The following is a 10258-nucleotide window of genomic DNA, read 5'->3' as shown; positions in this document are numbered from 1 at the left end:
ACGCCTAACAATACCCAAAATAAGGTCTACCAAATAATTACTTCCTCTAGTGGTCATTTTACCTATGATGAAGACTTACTTTGAATCATTTGATTGACATCCTCTAAAAATCAAGTTAGTATCCCATGATGTTTTCAAGATTTCAAAATTTATATTCAAATCTTTATAGTTGGAATAGTACAAAGCAGTGGCGGAGCCAGGACCCGGAGTCAGGGGGTGCAAAAATATTTATTTTATATAAATTTATATATATATATATATATATATATATATATATATATATATATATATATATATATATATATATATATATATATATATATATATATATATATATATATATATATATATATATATATATATGAGTTTTATAGTGATAATTTTGCTTCTTATTTTATTATTTATTTGAACACTACACGATTTATAATTTTGTCTTTTATTCCATTCAAATAACTATTGTTTTAAAAAATAAACACCTTAGTTTTGTATTTCTTGATTTTTTTTTAAGATAAATAATAACTAATAATAAATATATTATCAATAGTATGCACTAAAAGTCTGTCTATTCAAATTTAATTACTATTTAAAGAAAATTGTAATTTTACTAAATAAAACTATCAGAAAATAACTACTATCCTAAAAATATATTTATTTAAAATAGTGTATACAATATTAAATTTGAGGTAGAATTATATAAATTAATAATTAATAGCACATTAAAAATATATATATTAACTTTTTTTAAAAAAATTACATATTAAACCAGCAACTACTTTAATATAAATATAGTGCAAAAAGAAGAATGAAGAAAATAATAAATTAAAGAAGTAAAGAAATAGAACTATATATTTTATAACAAAATAAAGTTTAATCATAATATAATTTAGTGATGTGAGAGCGAGATGTTTACGTGTTTACGTGTACAGTGTACCTAATTTGTGTTGAGATGAAAAGAAATTAAATTGGGTGCAAATTAACTTTTTGAGGGGGTGCAAATCCAAAATAACATGAAAATTTAAAGGTATATTATAAATTTCAGGTGCAGCTGCACACCCTCAGCCATAGCTGGCTCCGCCCCTGGTACAAAGTACAATAGTATAAGTTATGTGCGCAATACTTACAAAAAAAAAAGTACAAGTTGTGTGAAAATTCCTATTACACAATACAAGTCTTATAACGAATCAAAATTTAAGAAATATATCGTATAGCAGTCTAATTAACTCAAGCTCTATTTATAGTACTTAAGGTCTATAAGAAATACATTCTTTCAATTAAGTCAATTTCGAGAAGTCATTTTTGCAATATTAAGAAAAAATTGTTTCGATGGGAAAGCTTAAAAAAAAAATTCTCAAGTGAACCTTATTTTAAATACTTTCTTTCGGAAGTTGAACACATGTATTATGATAATTTCGGTAATCTCTTTTGAGAGTTATTTTTGTAAACACTCAAACACCTTTTCAATTCAAAGTTGTAATTACTTAAAGTCTTAGTTGAAACATATATCTTTTAGAAGACAAAGAGACTTAGTGAGGCTAGATTATTTGTAAGAGAAATCCAAGGTAATGGCAGTTGTACAAGTATGAAGGAATTGATCTTAACTACCAAGTTGTGGTAGTGAGACGTGATAAGTATGTTATGTCTCATTTTTTTCTTTTATCTTCTTACTTTCAGTTTTTACTTTGGTATATTTTATTGCAACCAAATATTAAAACGATTTTTTTTTAAAGAAAAACAGTTCTACTCCTCTTTCTCATGTTTCTTCACTTTCATTTGGAATTAGAGGAATGTCTCTTTATTGTGCGCTTAAGAATGTAAGAGTAAATATCTGGAAGTGACATTGAAGAGAATGTCATGGCTACTCAAACAACCCTCTCATGTTTAATGGTGAAAATTTGAATACAAGAAGAATAAGTTGTACAAGATATCTCAAGAAGTTGACCTTTGAGATATGTTAGAAAATGGGTACACAACTCTTATTAATGCAGTTGGTGTTGCACTAACCATGAAAGATATATATGAGTACTCAATAAAATAAATATTTAAAAATTCATGACGAGGTAAGAATTTACCTCATTTTTTTTAAATAATAAGGTTATCATATATCAAAGAAAACAGAACAAAAGGAGAGGGGAGACAAAACCAAAACCCTCTCAAGGAGATATGAACCTAAAGAAAGACAAACCTAGCATATTCTTTATAAAATCTGCCCTCAAAAAATTAGGAATACTACTATAGTTAGTGTAAGCAGTAACCGTTAGCCATATGTTTGCCAGAGAATTCACACAAGAATTAACTTCTCTGAAAATGTGAGAGGCAACAAAGGACAACCTACCAATGATATTAACACAATTTAGAAAAATACTCCTAATAATATCCACACAAGAATTACCTCATGAATATCATTACTTTCATTGAATTTGATAAAATTCTTAAGAAAAATACTCCTAATAGTATATATGAGTATATGACTCTATTTGTATAATTTATGAAAGTAATAAGCAAGTAAAGGATTCAATAACAAATCTTTCAGTTAGGCGATATGAACTACTATTTCAATTGGAAGAATATGAAACTTTAGAGTGATGTTTTCAATGTTCCAAACTTTACTCTATGGTTTTAAGGTACTTGACAATAATTATATAAATTTTAATTAAGTGAAGAAACTATGAGAATTATTTCTATAAGATGGAAACCTAATGTGGATGTCAATAAAAAAAGGAAAGGATATGAACAAGTTAGCTCTATAAGAACTCATAAGCTTGTTCTAGAGCCATGAAATATGGTTAAATGAATGTGATCCCCGTAAAAAAGCTTGAATCTAATTACCTTAAGTCAAGATGAAGAGTCAAAGGAAGAAGAATGAGAAGATTAGATTGAAGCATCAGACAATGATGAGCTCTCAGTCAGTGTTTTAAAAATCGGATCTGATATCAAATCGGTGAAAGTACTCGATTACTGGTTTATTGGTCGAACTATTAGGTCACTAGTCGAACCGCACCACTAAACCGAATTAAACTGGATAACTCGATTGAATATACCGATCGTTATGACAAAACTATATAGGTATAAAACCTGTCGAACTGGATGATTCAGTCTCTACAAAATATAACTAACACTTAAATTTTTTGAAAATATCATATCATAAATAAATTCACAAGTTCCTAATTTAAATTCAAATTTTAAACATAAGTATCACACATAACAAAATATTTATAAAGTATAATTACAAATAAAATTTAATCGCAACATAATCTAATTGAATAATTTATAATAAAATAACTTCATTGTCTACTAAATCTAATTTCAAGAAAGAAAAAATTGTTTCAATGTTGGAATCTTTCTTCAATATTAAAATCATTTACAACAAAATCAACCGCATCAGCAACATCTTTATTTATATTTTCTATTTTTATTTCATTTCTTTTATTTTTTATTTTAACTTTTCATTAAAATAATCAAAACGACACCGTTTTAATTTTTTAAAATAAAATAAATAAAAAATGCATTTAAACCGCCAGTTTTTTCAATTTTAGCAGTTCACACCGGTTTTGACCAGTTTACACTGGTTCAATGACATATCCGATCCTACACTCAAGGGTTCCCCCAACACATTATACATTAGACAACACACAAAATTACATAATCCGTTTATGAAAATTAATTAAATAAATCAGGGTGTTTCACTAATGTCCATAGGATGATCATAGTCAAACGCGTCCTTGAACGATACAACCTTATACTCTAGAATTTAGATGTTTGACTCGTGGATCCCGCCTATTGTATCCACATCCGTCTAAGTGGGGCGCTAGTTCGAGTTTCCCCAGTTCATTCTAAGACATCCCTTTGTGCCTGCTCCTCCGAAAGTCCGCCGCATAGATCTTGATGCCATACTCAATGATTTTTATAATCATCTAGTACTAGAGGATGCACGCATTGTGATAACTCTTTATCCATGAGCTACTACATTCGACTACATCCATATAATGTGTCACATTTTTACATGACATAAGATGTTGCAGGAGCACAACCTAGACCAGCTCATTAGGAGATATTAAAAAGTAGCAAGTTAAGGGTGACCACACCCATGACGTGTTACTAGCCTGTCAGTGTATTGCGACGCTTGTGAGAGGTGCCTTAGAGAGATGAGATTTTGAGGAAGGGAGTTCTGATATAGCCGCTATACATGCCATCTTAGTCGAGGCATGAATTACCTTGCAATATAGGAGACAATTGAGAAACAAGGGGGGGTGTTTAGATATACACAATAGTTCTTTTTTATTTGTATTTTGGTAACAATTATATTGTTTGCATTTTATGAATAATTATGCATCGTGGTAACATTTTCAATTATTTGATTACTATTTGGATTTGTATTATCGTTTGAATTTATATATGACATCCTTGAATTACATTAATTGTATGGTGTGTTGGTATCCTTAATACAATTCATCTAAAATATAAGTTGGCCTAAAAAAGTAGAAATATCAATACAAACTTGCTGCCTAGGACTGATGTTCTATGTTTTGAGGTTTTTTTCCGGAGACGCACTTCCGAAATACGAAGATGCATCTTCAAATCAATTTTTAGCAAAAATAAAAATGGATGACTCACTTATGTAGTGTTGGTGTGTAATTAAGATGCGTCTGAATATGCACTTCTAAAATTTAACAAGGATATTTTCGGGTTTTCAAAGGGAGATCCATAACCCATGACGTGGGGAAAATAACGCCCTTGCAAATCATAGTTTGAATTAGAGGTGGATAAATTTGAATCACCTGATTGAAACTGACCGACCCATTGATATTCTTGTGCAAATATATCGGTTTGAATCAGGTAATGGGTTGATGCAGTTGCTTCATTTGTGTAGTATAGGGTTGCTTCGGTCGGACTCGAATGATTTCCATCAAAAATCGAACCCAACTGAACCCAGTTAATATTTATTTTATTAATACAATTGTTAGGTTATTAACATTTTTATAATCTAATGGTGACATCGTGTACTCACAATAATATAAAGGCATGTAATATGAAATTTTGAATGTTATTTAATTTGTGGTTTAAAGTATGATAATGACCAAATTAAAATACCAAATGAAATTGAAAATGTTATCAATAATACTATTTTTCAATAATAAAAAAATAATTCTTCTTCGAATCATTTTAAAATTTTGATATTTTTTAAATAAAAAAAAGAATGTGTGAATTTTATAAAAACGACCCATTTTTATGGGTTTAACTCAATTACTATTAAATAGATCAAATCCACTCAATTTATTTGACAAATTAATTTGATGGAATCTGTCGAAAACCGAAATTTTATCAAATGTAATTGAACCTTTAGAATAAAACTGCAATTTATGTCCGATCTAAATTTTAAACCGGATATCGACCCAAATCGAGATTGTCCAACCCTAATTTTTTTGAATAGAAGGGCTTGAATGAAATTCTTTTATTTTTTTAAACAAAAAACTAAGTAGTTATGCATTTCTTTGAGCCGAAGCAAAATAAATAAAAGAAAAAGAAAAAAAGAAAAAGAAAAAGTACCAAAAGAAATGTTAATATAAATAAAAATATATAAAAGCACAACGACCTCAAAACAGAGAAGAGAGTTCCATTTGTTTCTTTCTTTGCTTCAATCGCCATGGCTGCTCTGCAATACTTGGAATCCCTTCGAAGTACCCACCCTGAACTCGGCGAATGGTACAATTCTCTTGCGGATCTGTACCAGAACAAGCTATGGCATCAGCTTACTCTCAAGCTCGAACAGTTCGTCGCTCTTGCCGTTTTTCAGGTACCACTCTTCACTTTCTTCTCCCAATATACTTTCTCTACACTCTCAATTGCAACAATAGTTAGAATCTCTGCTTCCTCCTTTTGATTTTGCCGTTTTTTGAGATTAGGGTTTCTGTTTTTTGTTTTGTTTTTGTGTTGAACTTAATTTGGGAGTTGAGTTGAGACGGTTGACGACTGTGGTGATGCTATTAGGGTTTTTGTTTTTGAGTTGTGATTGGAATTGTGGTAAAGGTGGAGACTTTTTTTGGGGATGGGTTTAGGTTTTTTGTTTTGGATCCGAGAATGTTAGGTAGGGTATTAGGGTTTGTTGTTGATTGAATTGTTTATGGAATTGAATCCTGGGTGTTGGGGTATTTAGAATTAAGGTTTTGTTGGAAACTGAATTTTTGGGATTTTTTGCCTTGGATTTGGATTTTTTTTTTTGTGTGGGGAGGGATTTGAATGCTGTATGAAATTTTTAGTGTCCTTTTGTTGTTTATATCTTGCTTTTGATGTTACACAAGCATTGTAGTGTTTGCTTTGAAGCTCATAGTTTATCCATAAAGCTTTCATCCTTACTATATTATTATGGATTGGAATATGGTAAGCCTTTTTTGAAAATGTGATTGATAAGTTAATAAGTTAAAGACAAATTAATGATCAGAGTGCACTGAAGATGTTTTGTTTTAACAACATCAAGCTAGCCTTGTATTTTCTTAAAATTTGGTTTCAGTAATCAAATTTATCATAAATTGGTGTTGAAATTTCCCCATTTGTTGGGTGGGTTTAATTTGAATGAGGATCTTGTCTCAAACGGTGTTATATCTTTGCTTTCTGAAGCAATCTGGTCGGTAAGATCAAGATAATTTCATACTACTACAAGCTGTAGTGATTGTTTTAGTGATTGCATTTATGATCAGGTTCATTATTTAGTTTTAATGATTGTTTTACTAATGATGTTGCTCATCTACTGTCTACTGTTTTTGATGCCATCAATGATGTCACACAATTTGTGCAGTGTTAATTTGGTTTTGCTTCTTTTATCATTTTTTATGACTTAGTTTGATAATTTATTCTGCAGTGCTTGTTCTTATCGTGGCTTATTATTTATTTGCTTGACCAATTATTCTTACTTTGAATTTTCAGGCTGGCGATGCTCTGATACAGTTATACAACAATTTCATCACAGACTTCGAGACCAAGATCAACCTTCTCAAGCTTGCACATTTTGCCGTGATGGTTTCTCGACAGTATTCTGAGAAAGAAGCTGCTGTTGCTTATCTTGAAGGGGTCATTGAGAAACTGCAAGCAACTAGAGAGCAGCGTATTGAAGAGCCTATCCTATACATCAAGATGCAAATTGCCTTATTTAAGCTTGAGCAAGGTGATCAAAAGGAATGCAAGAATCTTCTGGAAAATGGAAAGAGTACACTTGACAGCATGACAGATATTGATCCAACTGTGTATGCAAGCTATTATTGGGTATCTTCTCAATATCACAAATCCCGTCAAGAGTTTGCGGAGTTCTACAAAAATGCTCTTCTCTATTTGGCATACACTTCAGTGGAGTCTCTCTCTGATTCATTCAAGCTGGTATGTTATCGAACTATGAAATGTTTTTGTTGATTTATCTATTCCTTTTTTGTTGTCTCTAATCATGGCTATTAGCTTACACTTTGCCCTGGATACAGTTACTTTTGTCTCTTTATGATTCTTAAAGTATGGCTGTGAAGGGAGAATGTAAGAAAGAGTGTTGGAAAGTTGTTTCATGTTGTGAATATGAGGAAAATATTGTAGATAGGGCAATTCCACTCTTGATTGGGGAAATTGGCTGTGCAACTTCTGTAGAAAGTCATCAGATGTGATGTAAATTGCTGGTATCAAGTAGTAAAAATAGGTCGTCTTCATTGTTACTGTAATTTTTTTTAAAACAAATATAAATTATTGAGATGGTACCATGTAAAAAATATATGGGAAAAAGGATGGAGGATTGGAAGATAATATAGTAATGTGATGGATGGATAATAACTGTCATTTCCGAAGTGTAGAACTCAGGCTCTTGGGTGATTATCATGAGGGGATAGTGACCAATCGGTGTATCTAACTGTAGGTTGTAGGCATGTTTTTCTTCTTATAATTAACTACGATGGAATAACTAATGTATAATATGACACAAGAGCATGTATTACACAGTTGCTAAACAGTAATTTGTTGGGGATGCTCTCCCTTTTATTTTGGACTTTAGGACCCTTTTTACATCAGGGGGACTAAGGGGATGGTGTGGCTAAGTTGTAATACCATAACATAGAGTTAAATAATTGTCTTATTCTAGTTAGTACATATATTCAATACAGGACACATATGATATGAGACATTGACAAAGACGCGAGCATACAACAATCTTAAAATTGTAATATACAAACACGACATTAGTAGAACACTCAACTGCTATGAATTCTAATATAATAATAACCTAAATCTTAAATTAAAAATAAAATAAATGTCTTAAAGTTAGCATGAGTTATTGAAAATTGAACATATAACAGCAAAACACTAACAATTTTTAGTATTGTGGTATTCCTATTGTATTTCTGTATGTTGATGTATAAATAATTAAAAAATGGTAAAAGGATACAACTAGAAAGTATAGAAAATTCCATGGAATCTCCAACATTAATCTATAAAAGTTAACCTAATTGGTTTTGGTTACTATTTGATCACACATTTACATTTCTATGCTGTTCTTACTAATATTGATTCAGAGAACTTTGAATCAGGTTGATGCTTAAGTTTTGGTAAAAATGAAACCGAATCTGGGTTTTTTTTAATTTATTTAGTTGCATGTCCTTCTGCTTTAAGTAGAGGTTACAGGAGATATCATACTAGTCTATGGTTTCTTTTCTATTTATCTGCAGATATGATATTAGTTAATGCACCAATTTTTGTGATCTGTTAGGATTTGGCATTTGACCTGTCCCTTTCTGCTCTGTTGGGGGATAACATATACAACTTTGGAGAGCTACTTGCCCATCCTATTGTGAGTATTTACAGATGTTTTTTGGAATTTCTACTCTTCGAAATTTCCGTACTCCAGTCATTTGTTTGAGCTATAATGTTGGATAACACAATTTATTATACCTTCAACAGATTAAGAGCCTCCTAGGGACAAAGGTGGAATGGCTCTACTACATTCTGCAGGCATTCAATTCTGGTGATTTGGTTCGATATCAAGAATTATGTCAGGTGCATAATGCTGCTTTAAGGGCTCAACCGGCACTTGTTCAAAATGAACAGAAGCTGTTGGAAAAGATCAATATTCTCTGTCTGATGGAAATTATATTCAGGTATACATCCATCAAATATATTATTGAAATTGTCACATTCGAGGATGAATTTGAAACTGTTATGTTCGATTTCTAACTCAGCTGATTGTGTTTATTTCCAGTCGGCCTTCGGAAGACCGTACTATTCCCTTGAGTGCAATTGCAGATCGTACAAAGCTTTCTATAGAGGATGTGGAGCATCTCCTTATGAAGAGTCTCTCTGTAAGTTCAACCAGAAGTTCTTGAATGTTACTGTTTTTAAACGTTCATATATAGCCATTAAAGTAGGACAATTTCAACTCATTTTCTGTATTACCTATTCTCGTTTACCCGCTTCATTTTGGTTCATATGATATTTTGAAATGCGTTGATGTTTATAGAATTTTTATGATGCTTCTTGGTTTATATAATTTTTTAAGATGAGTTAATCTTGTTATTGCAGGTTCATCTGATTGAAGGTATTATTGATCAAGTGGAGGGCACAGTACATGTTTCTTGGGTGCAACCAAGAGTTCTTGGTATTCAACAGATAAAATCCTTACGGGATAGACTGGACAGTTGGACAGGAAAAGTACACACAGCGTTGTTGTCCATCGAGGCTGAGACGCCTGATTTAATTGGATCATAATTTTCTGTTTGTTTTCTGCCAGTTGTAACAATTTCTTATGTTAAAGGGAAAACATCCTGAGGCAACAAAAGACGAAGAGACTTCCGAGTTACTTGGGCATATAGCCAACTTATGTGCTTCATTTCGCGTTTTGTCTACCCCTTGTACTTGGCTTAGAAATTATTGTTTCTAAATAGCTGCATGCGCTTAGAGACATGTTGCATCAGTTCCAAACAGGCTGTTTTTACATTTTAGAGTGATGACCAAACTATGTACCTGAAAATTTTCTTTAGATACGGCCATTTTTATTTACTTTAGAAGTTCTTTTCATTTAATTGAGCCAAGTGATTATTTTCTGTTGCCTGAATCTTCTCATACATTAGTTTGGTTTCTACTAGTTTTACTGTGTTATAAATCTTCCCTTGTCTCGAAACAGTGATGAAATGAGGTTCTAATTACCAATTGAGACAACACTACACTAGAGTTATGAAAGTTATCAAATGGGAAAGGTAGCAAATACCACATGTTAAAATTATATTATATTTTCGTTAACTTT

General features: G+C 31.3%; 1 protein-coding gene across 1 annotated transcript; it reads left to right on the top strand.

Moving 5' to 3' along the window:
* The first annotated feature begins 5582 nt into the window (after positions 1-5582).
* Positions 5583-10058, top strand: LOC131626492 (26S proteasome non-ATPase regulatory subunit 13 homolog B). The gene is made up of 6 exons (XM_058897311.1): positions 5583-5791; positions 6919-7365; positions 8729-8809; positions 8920-9116; positions 9218-9317; positions 9538-10058. The coding sequence occupies exons 1-6, from the start codon at positions 5642-5644 to the stop codon at positions 9721-9723; spliced, it is 1161 nt and encodes a 386-aa protein (XP_058753294.1). The 5' UTR covers positions 5583-5641; the 3' UTR covers positions 9724-10058.
* Positions 10059-10258: the final 200 nt, after the last annotated feature.

This window comes from Vicia villosa, unplaced genomic scaffold (genome assembly GCF_029867415.1).
Source record: "Vicia villosa cultivar HV-30 ecotype Madison, WI unplaced genomic scaffold, Vvil1.0 ctg.000293F_1_1_2_unsc, whole genome shotgun sequence".
Classification (NCBI taxonomy): Eukaryota; Viridiplantae; Streptophyta; class Magnoliopsida; order Fabales; family Fabaceae; genus Vicia; species Vicia villosa.
This window is presented reverse-complemented; position numbering and strand designations above follow the sequence as displayed.

What these genes read in the sequence shown, in the direction of transcription:
- LOC131626492 (XM_058897311.1), top strand. Translation starts at nt 5,642, where the DNA reads ATGGCTGCTCTGCAATACTTGGAATCCCTTCGAAGTACCCACCCTGAA. An exon ending in AGCTACTTGCCCATCCTATT is followed by an intron (nt 8,810 to 8,919) that starts GTGAGTATTTAC and finishes TACCTTCAACAG; the next exon opens with ATTAAGAGCCTCCTAGGGAC. An exon ending in CTGATGGAAATTATATTCAG is followed by an intron (nt 9,117 to 9,217) that starts GTATACATCCAT and finishes GTTTATTTCCAG; the next exon opens with TCGGCCTTCGGAAGACCGTA.